The sequence below is a fragment of the Lissotriton vulgaris genome, unplaced genomic scaffold, assembly GCF_964263255.1.
Source record: "Lissotriton vulgaris unplaced genomic scaffold, aLisVul1.2 SCAFFOLD_471, whole genome shotgun sequence".
NCBI classification, from domain to species: Eukaryota; Metazoa; Chordata; class Amphibia; order Caudata; family Salamandridae; genus Lissotriton; species Lissotriton vulgaris.
The window spans coordinates 207603-224723 of NW_028240807.1; the positions used below are offsets into that span (position 1 = coordinate 207603).

A 17121-nucleotide genomic window follows, 5' to 3' on the forward strand; every position below is an offset into this window, starting at 1 on the left:
GCCACCCCAGTTCAGACATGGCTATATGCAAATCATTCTGACCCTGTGCCTCATGGGAACAGTCCAGCCCGAACTGCCAAGCCATGTCTTCCCTGGACTGGAAACAAGCTTCCGAGGACCGGTTTCTGGCATTCCAGCCGTCTTCAGCCCTGCTTGCTTGAATCCAGTGGCAAAGTGAGCAAGGGACTCACGTCTGAGCATACCCTGCCACACTTATGGCGGCCAAAAGCGGTACAAAGGGGTGGTGATGGGATAACGCGTAAGTGGGCTGATCTGTAACACCGTAGGTATTTTGGAGGACCCAGTTCTTCTCGGCCTGTTTCAGATTTTGTAGGGCACTGCGAAAGAGCTACATTGGTTGTTAACAGGCAGCGATTGGACCAAATGCAGACCCAGATCTCACAGCTCGCAATAGTGATAGATGTGTTTCTTCTGGGATAAGGTGTCCGTCTGGGGAAGGTGGAGATCAGAGGACTCTGGTCTCTGACGGGAGCCTAGCTCCATATCAATCTGTTGGAGTTTCGGGCGATCGGACTGGCACTGAATGCCTTTTTACCATCCATAAAGGGAAGGCTGATACAGGTTTTCACGGACAACACTACCGCATTGTGGTACTGCAACAGAGAGAGGAGTGTGGTCGTGGACATTTTGTCAAGAGGTCCTGCTTCTCTGGACCAACAGGGCATTTCCCTGGTGGTTCAACACCTGGCCGGTTCCCCGAATGTCAGGGTGGATGAGCTCAGCCGAAGGTGCCTTGCGGATCACAAGTGGCGTCTCCATTCGGAGGTGTTACAATATCTCTTTCAGCGGTGGGCAGAGCCTTGGTTATATCTGTTTTCCACTGAAGAGAACATGCAGTGTCAGCAGTTTTGCGTGCTGGAGTTTCCAAGGCGGGTTTCACTCAGCGACGCTTTTCGCCATGAGTGGAGCTTAGGCCTCCTATATGCCTTTCCGCCCATAACACTCCTGCCCAGAGTGCTCAAGAATATCAGGAGCAACCGGGCACAAGTTATTCTTGTGGCTCCGGACTGGGCACAGAGAGAGTTTGGTATCTCAAGCTTCTCGACATGAGCATGATCCTTCTATCAGGTTGCCTCTTCTGGAGGATCTTCTGTTGCAGCAGCAGTGGAGGGCCCTCCATTCCGAACCTGTCCACTCTCTGCCTCCTTGCGTGGAGATGAGCTGCGACAGTTGGCAGCTTTTGACCTCTCTCTCAAAGTCTGTGAGGTTATTCTGGCATCCAGGCGTCCCTCCATGAAATCGGTATACGCTTGCCAATGTTGTAAATATTGCACAGAAAGGTCCATTGACCCCTTGTCTTCCTCTCTGGCTGGTATCCTTTTGTTTATCCTTTCTTTGGCCCAGAAGGGGTCTGCCTTGGGCACTCTGAAGGGGTTTCTTTAAGTCCTCTCAGCTTGTCTTTGGCTACCGGATCAGCCTTCACTTTCCAAGTCCCCTCTGGTGCAGAGGTTCTTGAACCCACTGAGCGCCGAACTTTGTAGTGTCTATGTACATACCGTAGGCTTACTAGCGGTCTACTTGTAACCTAAAGCAGGATGGTTCCGTTCTGCCCATTTTCTATTGCTCCTACAGCTCCTTACGTGTTTTAATGAATCACTCATTACTACTAGAAATACCCATCTTGGAATATGCAAATTGACATTCACGTGGAGTTTACTGGTGCCTATGGGGTACTTCATAATTTTTCTAAACATTTGTGTCGATAAGCCAATCCCAGTGTATAGCTCGGACAAGTTATTTGAGAGAGCTCTTTTTTTAAGCTTGATTTGTTGCTTTTGTTTCTATGGCCGGTACGACTGTGACGCCGGTTCGACTTTGAATCCGCGGGCGACTCTTGAATCATTTACAGCGCCTCGCCTTCAATTAGGGACGACCATAATCAATTTCCATTTCCCGGATAACTCGTCTGATCTCCAATGCCCAGCGTCCCCGGGCCAGTTTACGATTTCAGCCCCAACGCACTGTCTCACCACTAAGATGATTTCAATCTCTTGACACGGAGTTTTCCTTCAAAGATAAATGCAGATGAGCACCGATTAATGAGGTTGCTAGCCCCTACCAGTCCTGATGAAGACCCCGCCGCAAGGCTTCAACTAATCCATGCATATCAGTGGGTCGAAACGTCGACAACCGTCCTTTATGCTCCAGCCCCACACTTGAGACTATTACATTTATGTATTACATGGGGCATGTGATTGCTTAAGTGATTCATTTGGATTTATTATTGTCCTTATATCACAATTGATTTATAATTGTTCAAGATTTTTGTCTGTTTTTATTGTCACTATTCCCTACCTGCACTATCCTCACCTTATCACTCCTCCCGTACTCCCAGGGGCACTATTCAACCTTTCAAAAACGAGTAATGTTGGATACTATATCCTGGTTTCATCTACATTGTGATTAAAACATTGTAGACTCATTAAGTGCATTATTATTTTTATTTAATTGTGTTGAAACATATGCTTTCTCGCTGGGACCCCTTCCCTCTCAGTAACAATATGACCCAGGTCCCAGTGACTTCTCTTTGGTAAACCCCCCTTTATTAACTTTGTTGCTATGGTTTCGCCTTCTGAAACCCTGTGCTTGGTAATCTATTTCCAGTAAGCAGAAATGTAGGTCTAGTCACAGTTTCAAGTAAACACGTGTGGTATTACCAATAATGAGGCCCTATTTTCAGTACACATCCACCATCCCTCAAACAATATAGGTTTAATTTGTTGACTTCTTTTAAATTGCCTAAGGCTGCAAGACACACAAGGAGGGAAATATTCAATGTGCCTCCATGACATTAGGACTATGAGTTTCCAGCTGAGGCCTTGTTTTTAATTTAGGACAAATATTGTTTGTGTTAGGTTTATTTTGTGGAATTGGGCGAATTTGATTGTGCAATCTGTTGTGTGTTTATTGTTATTATAAAAAAAATACAATGATATAGTTATGAATGAATTTTTAACTGATAAAATGAGTGAAGTTTGATGGTTTGTGTTTTGTTCGGTTTATTCGCTCAAATTTGTTGCCCATATTATTGCACCTCAAACTGTTCCCAATAACCACAAGGATCAGGACGAAGTATAGGAAACTCTCTAGCATAACAAAGAATAAAAATTGTATTGGCGGCCTGGGCACGAGTACTCTTATGCTCCGGCTACCCATGAGCGCCACATCCCTACATGCACAGTTCTTTTCTCTCATTCCCCATCCACAAGCTCCTGCTCATAAATCCTTTTTTTCTGCCAGTAATGGTCAAAATGGTATACTGGCAAGTTTGATCATGTCTGAAGGTGGGTATTGCTTTGCACCAAAGGCAGTCAGGAGGCATATGTCTGTATTATATTCCAGCCCCATGTAAGAGTATCCTGAAATTTGATATAGATTGTGTATCTATTGCCAGTGCAGGGGTATCAGATTTGGTCTGGGTTAAGCCCGAAAATCCTTCTCATTTACTTCAATAGCAGCCTTTCTTCATTAGCTGATGGTCACATTCTGGGACCAACTATATCATTCACAGTTATACTTGGCTCCTTCACTGATAAGTAAAGACTCTTACTGCAACAAAATGCTTCAGTAATTGGCTTTTCATGATCTGTCTTGGACGTCTGGTGCAGCATGGCTGTTCCTCCTACAAGGAGGGTGACAGCCTGTCAGCAAGCCTTGATCCACTTCTACGCTTTCCTGGGATCTTTGAGGCTCTTCATCTCCCATGTTCAAGGTATTTTGTTGACTGACATCAGGATGCTTTGGGTACAATGTCTTCTCATGGCTCACTGGCTCCAGGGGTATCACCCATAATGTGCAGCAATTGTGATCTTTCAGAATGTTCAGATGGGGAACCTATGCAAATGATCATCACCCTTACAAATCCTCTGGTAACCCTTTACCACTAACTGTTCAAAATTAAGTTGTGATTTTGTTGTTTGTTTCTGGAAGGTGCACAGCCACCATCACATAAATATGCTCAAAATGCACTTGTTTCCTACTATTGGTGAGTGGAAATCAACCAAGTTTTCTTCCATACAAAACCATGCAGCCTATACAGAACAATAACCATGTTTCACTTATATGAACACTTAAGTACTTGCTTTTAACAGCTTAATCTCGCACACATCGAGCCGAAGGTCTGGGATCTAAGTTGGGGCATATAACTGTCGACAGTGCATTTGGCAGTATCCTGCAACATGCAGTAGTAGCTAATGCATACCTTTATTTTGACTGTAGTCTGTTAAACTCTGTTAAACTATAAACTATCTCCAAATTGATTGTTAAATTATTGGTTTAGCAGTATTTATTAAATGCAGAGAGTTTACTTTGCCGGCCCACTTGGGTCAAATTAGAAATAACCAAGTTGTCTGTATATTGGAAGTATGGTTTGTAGCCCCTCCCCCGGATCTTTAGGTAGGGTCTGCCTTGTAAAATTTGGGAGAGGTCAGTAAGAAAGAGTAAACAGACTAGGTGCTAATACACACCTTTTCCGTAAGCCATTCTTTCACTCTGTTAACAATTTTTGAGATAATGCTCCATTTTTCCCTAACTCTACTTTCGCTTAGTTCCCATTGTTTAATTCCATCAGCACAGCTAAAATAATTATTGGTATATTCATACCTTATACTTTATTTCAAAGTATTACACAGCTATCTAAGTTGAAGGCAGAACAGAAAGCGCTCTCTCCCTTGAATTTCCATAGCTTTCTGACTCCTGGCCCACAGCCTGTAGCAATGATCCATCCTCAGAAGCCTCTTTCAACCATCCCTGGTTGACTGGCACAAGATCGTCCTGATCTATCTAGTTGCTCATACATTGCTGTATTAACTTTGCATATATTTTAAAGCCCACATCTAGTTGGCTAATTAAATTATCATTTTTAGAGTTCGCTTTATTTCCAGATTTGGCTTAATTGTATAGCCACTTTCTAGCTGGGAGGGCGGGAGAGGCACCAAATAGACGTTATTGCTTTAAATACTTCAGCAAACCATCTGAACCACCAGTCTATATGGAGTTTGTAATAATTGCAGGCAGCTTATCTGGTCCTGCCACCTTTGTGAAATTTAATGAATTACCTTTCTTACCCCATTTTCTGGCATGAGTGATACAAATTCCTTGTCTGGCCTAAACCACACGCTTTGGGAAGGCATAATTGTACCTGCATGCATATCGATCAAATATCTTACCCAATCTTCTTTTGGGTCCACACCGCTAAGTGAAAGCCTTACGTTGTCCGTACGTTTCTAGAGCACTTCCCAGAATTTATTAACCTCCTTTGTGGCCAACACACCTATCGTTGCTCCCCAATTGGATATTAATGACAAATATTGCGATCTAATTTCAAAAATTGCCCTATAACGTCATTTGGTGTTTATCCCTTACTTTTATTAAGCTTGCCCATATTTTTAATGCCCTGCACTGATCATTATTCCAAATAGGTGACTTGTGAGTTTGTGTGTTCTTTTTTTAATCCAATGAAATGGTGAATACTCTGCATCGCTGTCCAGCATGTTCCTACTTTCTTTATCTTGCCTGAATGGCCCAAAATATTGACTTGATCAATGTTGCTACTAACTAGACTCTCACAGCTTGCATGTAGGCTAAACGATCTAGAGGCCAGTGATTCCTCCCATTTAAAATTGGAACATGAAAATGATTACAGAACCCAAAATATCAAGGGTGATTAAATATATAATCGATTGGACCTTCCAAATTACCTTGCAGGAAGGTTTTCCTTGCAGGTATGTCCAACACATAGCGTACATTGAGGCAGACAAAACCCAATTTGGATACTCCTTGCAAATCTAGATACAACACAATTTGGAAATACATCCTGAGGGTTATTATAGGCCACAAGAATGTGTAATTTGACCTGTAATTTTTAAAATTAAAACGGGGCATTTTTATACATAGCTCTTACATTACTTAAGGCAGCATTAAATAAGTATACCTGTTCCATACTAAACTGGATCCCACTCTTTGCAACATATATGTTCACACCTATCATTGCTTCAATTTGTGCTTAGTATGCAAATGTAATGAACATTTCTGTATCCAGGCCTATTACTGATTTTTTTAAGCCATTCGCTCTTTCTGTTAATGCTAGTGCCAATAAGCCTTCTTGAGGGCACCCCATTCCCTTTTGACTTGCTTCCATATTGATGTGAAAATCCATCAAATCCTGGGTTAACCAGGTCTCCTGAAAATAAATGATTGCGTTTTTCCACTAAAACTTTATTTAAACAAATTGAGTTTATCAGCGGACTCCGACCGCGCACATTCCAGGAGCGAATACCTAGATCAGCTTGTGTCCACTGTTCTTAGTCTATAAAACCTAAGCTTGAAGTCTCCTCTTCCTGAATGTCACTTATACATGCATACCTAATGTTCATCCATGCAATTTGTCTGTGAGTGAGACTCCTGTGAGGAGAGAGAATGATTTTTAAATTGCCTTGGTTATAACCCACTAATCTCCTTGGACCTCCAATGACCCATTTTCATTAGATTATTTAACTTGCTTCGTCTGCATGTTAGTAAGTGTTTTGGTGTTCACACTAACTCCTCCTGATGTACTATTCTTACTCCTTTTGAATTTCATTAATCAGCACTTATTAATGCATTGTTAACTATTTATACCTTTTATACCCTCCTTTGTATGGGTAAAGTCTACCTGCTTTATATCGAAGATTGTTATTGCTCGAAGCCAAGTGCAACTTTTAAAGGCTTGTAGGAGATGCAATCTATTTAGAGGGTTCAATTTTCTCTACTTTTCCCATTTTTCATAATGCTAAAAATCAGGAAACCGTATTCTCAGCTGCTTTACGGTATAACTTTGTACCCTGTGATCGTTCCATTGAGGCTTTTTATGAGAAGGTTCATTTTTTATGTTACTTGAAGCAAGCAAATCACTATGCTACTTTCTTGACACCCTCCTCTTTTTTGCCTGATTGGCCTTCCCCTTTGCTGCTTCTTTACTAGGGGCTGTTGAAATTTGCTTAACACCTTTCCCCTTGAAAGTATCATAAGCGTGCAGGCCTTATCTGCTTTCTTTTCCTGAAATAGTGGGCACTAAGGGGATGGGGGTGCCTTGAAAATTTTCTTCTTGTATTCTCTATTCCTCTTTTCTTAAGCATGACACTGACCCTCTTAAGACTACCTTTCAGGATTGACCTCCACTCCGTACAATGCCTGAGGCATCTACCACCAAACAGATGTTGTCTCCAATAAAAAATAGAATCACCTATGTTTTTTATCAACATTAGGACTTTAGCCCTCTGCAGAGCTCCCCAGACAAATTTCTTGTGGTCAGTCCACTAAACCTGATTTGATTGGCATATATCCAATTGGCCTAGGGTGATATCAGATCTAACTAACACTGACATGTTCGAACAAATGAAACTAGTATCTTTGGCAATGCTTTTTAGTGGGAGGGTTATCAGTGTTTTTATCCCTTAACTGTTTACTACCACTGCTTCCAGAATGCCCTGGATAGGTTTTTGCTTAAGGAGGAGCATTTCCTTCCATCGGGGAAAGAGTACAGAGAATTTAAGTTTTGGGATACTGGTAGGGGTACATGCTAATGTTTGTGCTTGTAAAATGTTGGACTTTCCACTCTCCGAGTCCTGGGGCCCCATTTTGTTAGCAGAGGCAGTGAGTTTAGATCCCTTCTTCCCTGCCCTTTGATTAGTTATGTCTTGTTCGAGGGCTTTTCTGCATTATCTGTGATAAACTGGGAGAATAGGATAAACTAAGATTTGGATGATCTCAAAATGAATTAAAATATAGATTTAATGTTTACTCTTCATCTGTAAGAATTTGGCTATAATGTTGAGAGGCTACTTCCTCCTTTTGCTGAGCGGAGCTGATCACCTACAAGCCCCCTTTGTTTTTCTTGAAGTGTTTCCCTACACATTCCAATATTGAAGTTTCTATGTCTACAGTGAGTTTATGATTTTGTATAGGCTCACCACCACTTGGGGCTAGTTAATAGATGCTTGGGAGGTTTGTCCATTTTTATCTCCTTGTTCGTCCCATATGCTTCTGCCTCTTCCCAATTTCCTCTCATCCTAGGTTCCTAGATTCCCCCTTGTGTCTCTTCCTCATGAGTGGCATCCCTCACATCTCCATATTTGTGAGCAGGCCGCTTATGGCTGAAACCCCAGAGACTCTTTATCAGGGCCTCTGCTCTGGGGAGCAAATCACTTCAAGTGTACTTAACCTCCTTCCTCAATGTACCTCAGTGTTCTGCCACAGCCGTTGCCTCTACCCTTTGGTCCATTGTAACCTTTTAAATCTCTCTTGTGATCAAGAAACTATTTTCCCTATAAGCTACAGAGTCTGTAAGATAATTCTTGCATGTTTTGGAATCCGATTTTCTCTTGCATGTCCCCCCAGTAGCAATAATGCCAACACTTCGGTGCCCAAGAAGCCCGCACTGCCCTCGTGCCGGTATGATCACCTGGCCACGCACCCGCTCTTTTAGCTCCCCGAGCTCAGTGGTGTGGTGAAGTACCGGCCACAACCGCACAAAGGGTATTTCTAGGTCAGATGGCAGAGAGCTGCAAGCAAGTGGAGCAGAACAACAAAACACATTTCCTTTGTGGTCTTTGACCAATCCAATTCAAAGTCTTTTTGCTGAGTGGCATCGCTTACAAGGAGGCAAGGTGACAAACCTGTAATTCCGGATCAGCTAAAAGTTTGGAAGATGCCCAGGCACGAGCACAGTATTCACAACATATTGCAGAGGGAGCAGCTATTGCCTCAGTATGCTGTTTACTGTTCCTTTTGAGTGATAATTCAACAACACATTGGTTTCCCCCATTCTTCTTGACTGCTTTTCCCAATCAAAGATTTGCTTGCCTCCACATGGAACTGCAAATGTCCTTTCTGCATCCTTGAAGGGTAGGGATACTTAGTGTATCCTAAGTCTCTCTGGGCACCTTTCTGTTGTGTTTGTATGCTCTGGTCCCTTGACTTGCTTTCCCTTCATGTTCTCTGATTAATAGAATCCTATTGAAGGAGAGGCCATTCATTCTCTTGATAGATAAACTGTTTAGGTACAATCTGGATATTTTACAAGCATGTATACAGCTGATTAGCATGGCTTATTGTAAATACAGTTAGTTGACATTGCTCTTCTAACCTGTTAGGAACACAATCTTCCTTCTCGAACTAGGTTAATAAGATATACATGGTCTCCCACTTGGCTAGGTTAAGCGTTATAGTAGAAATCTGCAGTCTATTTTTGCCGCATTAGCAACCTTAAAGATACCACTTTCTCTGAGCTCCACCCTGGTCAAGCATCATTCCCATGGCTCGCATAATCTTTTTCCCAGAATCATAATTGATTACTTTAGAGTTTGCATATAATACATTTGAACGCTTGTCTGCCACTGATATAACAAATTGGGAGCTCTCTTTTCCTGCATAGTTCAATTGCTAATGACTTGCACACTGTTGTATTCGTACATATTTTATTCTTGTGTATATTTCTTTAATAACTTGTGTTAGCTCGTGTACCTTATGTGACCTGCATTCTACATTCTGAGTGTTCTGTTCTAGATGCGATGCAGTTGGTCATTACTCTGATGACCTTTAAGCTGGCAGCATTGCATCTGGATCCTCTATATTTTGTAGTGGGTTATTTATCTTAAATCTTATTTAATACTTGCAGAGAGCTGGTTATCATCCGTACATTGGCTGTATAGTCATGGCCTTGGCAGTACTCCAGCTGATTATGGCAGTCTTCCGACCACCTCCAGACTCTCTAAGGTACTGTGCAGCTACATCAAATTACCATTCTTGATAGTGTGCTAATGTCTGTCTGTCTTCAGCCACAAATTAGGAGCACTATATAGTGTTATGTTTATAAACATCTGATTTTCTAAACCATGATCAATCTATGTACAAAAGAGCGAGCAGCACTGAATGAGTAAATAATTAAGCCCTTGATGATTTCATAATATTTCCTAGATGGGATCCCCAGTGACTCCACTGACCCCAACCCTCAAAATCTGTTCCATATGTCTTACATCTTCTATTACATTAAGGATTCTCAAATGTTCCACTGAGATGACCCCATTCCTCTTTAGTTATGGGAGTCTGACAGTTTAATTCCTTCAACTGTTATTTTCAATTCTGTTATGTGTGCATTTACAAAGCCCCTACCTAGCTGTGGCAACAGAGGACTGAACCGTGCCAGTAGCATGGAGTATGATCCAGGATCATATACAGAGTTAAAAGGTACTGAGGCTACGGAAATTATTGATCATGGAACTACCTAAGGCAATGAGATGCAATGCTATTTGATGATGATTGTCGTCCGCTCATTTCTGAATGAAGGTGGGTCGAGGCTTTTATGAAGATGGATGATATTGATCAGGATCCTAGATGCTTACATCTGTTTCCTGTCTCTTTCTTTGTTGCATTTCTAAGTTTTCAGTCCAGATATGTTCTGCTGTTTGTGTTGTTTTGATTCTGTAAAACTGACTTTCCAAACTTGATTACATCAATGCAACACTGTTTTGTTTGGTTTTGTTGTTTTGAACACTTGTTGGAACTTTTCATTACACATAATCGATATTTGTTTTTGGGCGTATCTGTTGAGAATTAAAATTTGGATGAGATCAGTATTTCATCAGTTACTGTGCTGCGCAGCATGCACTACATGGCGAATGGATGTAAGAAACAACCAATATCTTGATGTGCCCCCCTCCTTTTGTGAACTGAAGTGATTGAGTTCTTAATATGTAGCACAATTGTGATTGTATTATTTGTATGATCCTGTGATGCTGCTTTTTTACCACTTGCTTTATAATTTGTCGGATCATTGTAATGGTGGTTTATAACACTCGTTTACAAAATGTCCCTTACAACTGATATTTGTTATTCATTGATCTTTTGGGAATATTTCTTTCATTACAGAGTGTGACAACAGTAATAGAAGAAATCCCTAACTCTCAATATGTTCTGATAATAGTCGTAACAGTTTGATTAAACTGGACCAAAATATTGACAAGGTGCCAAACTGTCAAAAATATTCTAGTGTATTTCTTCTATGAGCCAAAGACACATTAAGGGATCTCATTGTGTTCCTTGTATCGGGTGTCCTTTTTTTAAAGAAAACAGTGTGTATTATGTAAGGGGTGGGCAGAGTTTGCAGAGTTGCACTACTCAATGAAATTGTGCGAAGTTCCGCTCCGCCTTAGTAACAAGAGGCGATAGATTACTACCGTGCAACATGGTGCTCAAGACTCACATATTACATAAGTAATGTTAGCATTCTAGTTCAGTTTTTTGAATTCTAAAGGAGGAAGTGTGTGGACTGCTGGACAAGATGTGGTCCCTGAGGCATTCAGGCCGAACAGTGTCACCGAAATGACAAAAATGTGTGTTCAAAATCCTAAGACCGCTGTGGTGTAGAGATTTCCCCACTTTACGGACCCCGTTACCGAGATCTTTCTATTGCCACCGTTCGGCCATCCTTGCACTAAAGTAACGAGGCCTCCAAGGAACATTCTCCCTTACAGTTAGCAGAGAGGAGGACACTACAGGTGAACATTCTGTTTTTAAGAGAGGAGGACACTACAGGTGAACATTCTGGTTTTAATGGCAACTAATGAGCAGCTGGCAAACATTTCTTCATCCTATCAAAAATCACAATACCTGTGTCTGAGAACTTTTACAGCCATTGAACGGAGAGTACTTCCTGGCCAATCCTGTTACATGCATTCATCTAATGATTCCACAGTCATTCTGCTTTTCAGGACAAATAGAATAGATTTCATCCCATTTCAGTTTTAAGCCAGGTGTGTGGGCTGCTGCCTCACCCCATGCTTCCCCGAAGGAGCTCCACTCACCTCTCTTTGTTCATCATGGGACGGAGCCTCACAGCCACTTTCACGTCGAAGCCGCTCATCCCTGTTTCCGCTACCTACTTTCCTTCCCTTCAGTCTCCTTCTGGGATGGAGAAAATAACGCGAGAACACGAGAGGGTGTGGCCAGGGATGAGGGGTGTGGTATTGGGAGAGGGGACGCCACCCTCAAATAATGAACGCTGCATTTATGTGCTGTTTACTTTCGGCCCATTCGGGGAGGTGATTAATTAGGTAGTAATTGGCTGTCAGCAGCTTCCAGGCTCCAGCCATAAAGTGGGCCCTATCACAGGGGACTGTAAGTAAATTCCCCTTGCTCTAGAAAGCAGAGGCTGTAAAGACTGCTACTAATAGTTTGAATTACAGTGCATAGGATTGCTTTTAGATGTGGGCGGCAGGGGCAGACTCTGCTATGTGGCTAAATCAGAGTTTTTTCCCCGAACTCTGAGCTCCCATCAGAATGTCTGTGGAGTCATGGAGGCTGTAGAGAAGGGCACTGCATCCACACAGATATGGGAATATGAGTGTTGGGCAACAGCTGTGAAGTTGCTTGAAGTAGGAAAGGGTTCACTTTTTTTCAGGAGGGAGAGTTGCTGCAAAGCCATAATGGGCTGATTGGTGTTGTGTTCTTTGAGGAAACAATTCGTTTTGCATATGAAGTGATTTAGCAATCGTTGATAGTGAGCTAGGTTTTGACTAGTTACTTCTTGCCAGTGAACAGAAGGAATTCAGTATTTGTGGAGTTGAGGTTCTGGAGATCCAGGTCTGAATGAGTTGCAGGTTGTGTTTTAGTACCTGAATGTCAAGAGCTGAGGAGATGTTCATGTTTATTTGTGTGACAGCAGCATATCGCTGGAGTATGAGATTGCTGTGAGTGGAAAGGGTCCCAAGTTTGAACGTGGCAGAACATAATTGATTGATCTAGCCATATTAGATTACTCTTTGATAGGATTATGCCTAACCTCACATTAGTTCCAATGCACTTGTTTTGTAAAGCCTGATACCAGTGTATCAACTTAATACCTGTTGTGCTGAATGCGATGATTCATGTTCTACTTGCTCACAAATCCTAATATTGGATTCTAGAGGTAATTAATAGACATTCGCACAGTGACATGTTTCTGTGCAAATGTTTTGCTTACACCAATGCTGTAAATCGATTCTCTCATAATTCAAAAGCTGGGCATGGTGGCCTGAATTGCCCTAGACTCCAAGTCAAGTCAAAAATATGTTTATTTAGACCATTTGATCTATAAACCACAGTTCATCCTTTATCATTTGAAATCACATAACACAAATTCATATTCTTAACATTAAAATTTATCCTAAAAACAACCTTTATACAATTTAAAACCAAATTTCATTTGGATTATAGGACTATTGGCTATTTTGGGTCTCCAGACAGATCAGGAACTTATATACCCCTTGTATATATTTCCCGATAGCTATCGCAATGTCAAGATTTTCCATGTCCACTAGAAGCTCCCGTGCTTTAGTGCGATCCTCAACCTCATATTTTAAAAATATCGGGCGGAGAAACTGTTTACGTAAATTTAAAAAACATATAACAATCCAGCAAGATGTGCAAAATATCACATTTCATTCCTAATTTAGACACACATTTACCATCAGGATGCATTAGGGCAGTTTTTATTGCACTATTTGTAAATATCGGATTAATACCTATTCGTAATTTAAGAACTTCTGCTCTTATCCAACGGTTTGGTAGCAAGTCTATATATGGAAAGTTAGTCTTTCTCCCATCCTGAGCTCATAAACTTTACTGAGTCTTTCTCTCTAAGATACATTTGGTTAGGCTCCAATTAAACAAATGTAAGATTGTTTGGACATTTCTTTTGAGACTGTCACATGACCCATAGGGACATTGTCGTTTTTCACTAACTTAGCATGAGCACATTGCAGCTTGCCTGCTGCTTTGCACGTGTTACTACACATCTTTATTTTTTGCATCAATTCCAAAGACTGCTTTTACATGAGAACTCATCACTGTGCTCACTCTCTGCATGTTCCTGGGATGTTGACTGATCAGTATGTGCAAGGTCAAACAACAATGCCCCTTGTTGTTTTGTTTTGCCCAGTTCTTAGCACTTGGACAAAATATACTGATGCCGTTGTTGTTTGGACAGCTTGCTTAGGTTTTTAGTGGGGTGCGCGAATAGGTGACACACACTTGGAGAGGGACCTTTCCAGGGAGAAGAGCACCCATGATGTAGATCCACCATCTATAGACTAAGGTATGGGATCTGCTAACAAAGCCCAAAATCTTCTATTGCATAATAATACTTCTTCTTAGCAAGGGGAGGGAGGTTAGGCACTATAATCCTTTCTCCATAGTCCTTTTATGTTGACATCTCCCTTCATGATTTATGGACTAGCTGCTATGCGGACAATATTTGTACTATGCATTTTTTTGCTTGTTGTGACTCGTATACTTCATGTTAGGGCCTGTTAGTGAAAATAAATATTTTAATCTGTTTCGTGTCTGTCAGATCTTTTTGGACAAGTACAAGAGAGTGAGCGAAAGGGTTTGTCTTGTTACAACGGAGTGTTGTGTTCTGGGGTGTCTAATCATCTATATCTCTGTGAGTGATTAGGAGAGCAAGCGAGACACTATAGATAGTCGGTCCTGGGTTTGTGGGTACTATGGTGGTAGGAAGACTCAGTCCCTATACACCAAGGTCCCATTTCCTGCACATAGTTCTGTATTTGTGCAGAATCCCTGCAACTAGACCACCTTGTCCAACGTGAACTGTCTCTAGTTCTGCTTAAATCATCCATCCTCCTGCAGTAGTTCCAATACTCTCTAGACCTTATGCATTGGTATTGATGTTAAAACACCTGTAGGGCAAAACAAGAATTCAGCTGGTTCTGAGCCTTCGAGTGGAACTGTTTCAAAGTATGGCCACTATGCAAACAGTGTCGTCTCAGTGAATTTATTGTCTTCTGCTGAAGGCCACATACGATTGCTTTTCCAGATAATGCTATAGTGCTTAATTCGTTTTACACATTTAAGACATTGCAGATTATGAAACAAGTATTGGCAAAGCAAATAGGTCTTACCTATGTGAGATTTATTGGCTTTTCTAATGTTTTTTTAGCTGTGTTGCAAATGTCTGAAAGTAATATAAAAAAAGCTGTAGGACTCAGGCAGTGTTATCCACATTATAGCACTTAAAAAATAATGTTCTGCTGCACTGAATCTAGCGCTGCTGTACAATCTGTCTAAGAAAACATCCACAAAGCCAATAGATCTCGCATAGGCGAGTCCTGTTGGCTTTGCCACTGCTTGGTATGGAATGCTATATGGTAAATTAAAAGTATTTATATAGTGTATACAGTGGCTGAAGTGCAAATGCTATAGACTGGAGAATGTCCTTGCCAGGGTGTTAGTGTGTCCAGATTCAGAAGCATTTTAGGACAATCACAAACTGTGAAAATGTACCATATAAATGCGCTGAATGTAACATAAGTTGTACGTAGACAGAAAAGTTCAATAGGTTACAGCCTCTATTACGGTGATGCTTTATGCTGTGTGTTACTTTGGGTGCAATGGTTACAAAAGAACCAAAAAAGCACTCCTCTAACCCCTTGTGTAGTAGTAAAATATAGCAGTAATCCGTGTTCAGTGGGTTTCCTACACCCTTTGGCTCCTGTGCGACTACACCTGCTGCACCATGCAAATCATGACCATATTGCCTTCTAGGTGATTGCACTTGACTGCTTGTGTAGTAGTGACATATCATAATAAACTGTGTTCAATGCGTTTCCTAAAATATTTGCCCCCTGTGCCACTGCACCTGCTGGACCATTCAAATCATGACCCTAGTGCCTGCAAGGTAACTGTACTGCTGACTGTTCTTGTGACTGCTTGTTTTGTAGTACGGTATAGCAGTAATTGGTGTTCAGTTGGTTCCCTAGACCTTTTTGGCCCTTATACCTCTGCACCTGCTGCAGCCATTCAAATCGTGACTGGTGCCTGCAAGGACAAATGAGGCGATCGTTTATATTCAGTAATATGTGTGTTCTGAAAAAGACAGTTGCAGATCGAATACATGACTATTGTGTAGCTAAACATAAAAGCTTTCATAAAAAGTGTCTTTAAAACTATCCAAGTCTCCAAAACCAGCTGCCACAAATCGCATAAATAAGTAATATGCTTTACACTTCAAAGTGAAAAGTAAGCATTGTTAAATTGTGTTACTATGTGGCCGACTCTTGTCCTGGTAAAAGATCTTATCCTTTGCTTGACAGTGAATAGGCCATAATCAGTGTAAATTGCCCAAGACGACCATGTTCGACTGACCTGGAGAGGTATACTTTGTTCCTAAAACGGCAGTTTCACTAATTAAATGTACCCCCCACAGAAGAGTAATTTTGCAAAAAACGTACAAAAGTTTTGTGCTGCAGAAGAATGAGCTGCCTTTTGAAATCACTTTGTCTAAAATAAAAATTTTGAAAAAAGGGTACAAGCAGGCTCCATGGAGAAAGTACGCTGCATTCTTCTTTCCTTTGAACGCTCTCACTTTGAAGTCATCCGAAAACAAATCAATCACCAGGCTCCTACTACGATAAGAACTAGATTTAAAGGCCTGTTTATTAAAGAAAACTGGTTTGTGGAAGAATACTGTAAACACTGCATTAGCATGCGAGACACAAACTCAAGCTGCACAGCCGAAAGCATAAAAAGCCAGCAAATTGAAGGACAGAAAACGTGAGTTGAGTTACAAACCTCAAAACCAACAGCAAGCCACTGGTGGTATTCGTTCCCAGGTCCACTTCTGAAAGTCACCAAGATGCCTTTTGCACAGCTAGACAGTTGCGCTGTCTGGTAGGCGGCGACCTTAAAAGCAGGGGCAGATGACACTGTGGTACAAACTCATTCTGATTTCTTCCACACTGCTATGAATTTTAGTCTGCCACCTGCCCTGGAGCAAGATGCACTAGGAGTAGAAGCGAAGCTAACCAAACCAGTGGCATCTTACTTCCTTATAGACTCCGCTGCAAGGGTTACCTCTCACAATGTGACAAAACAGTATGGATCCATCTTTTTTTATGGTTCTGGTATGAACTCTGGGTAGTATTAGCTAGTTGAGTAAATGGCTTGCGGTGGTCGCTCATTGTGGATTGTGAATGACTATCAGAATATAAGTATACATTTGAAGGAACATACTAATGAAGCTCAAAACATAATTATATCAAAGAATTACTTGGGTACTCTGGATAG

The 17121-nt window shown here is 41.4% G+C and overlaps 1 protein-coding gene across 1 annotated transcript in view; it reads left to right on the forward strand.

The window, feature by feature from the left end:
* LOC147672863 (ferric reductase 1-like) overlaps nt 1-17121 on the forward strand; it is a 184475-nt gene that overhangs the window by 115149 nt on the left and 52205 nt on the right. The window contains exon 11 of the mRNA XM_086947966.1: nt 9677-9774. Within this exon, the coding sequence (XP_086804092.1) occupies nt 9677-9774 (98 nt within the window). The remainder of the gene's footprint in view (nt 1-9676; nt 9775-17121) is intronic.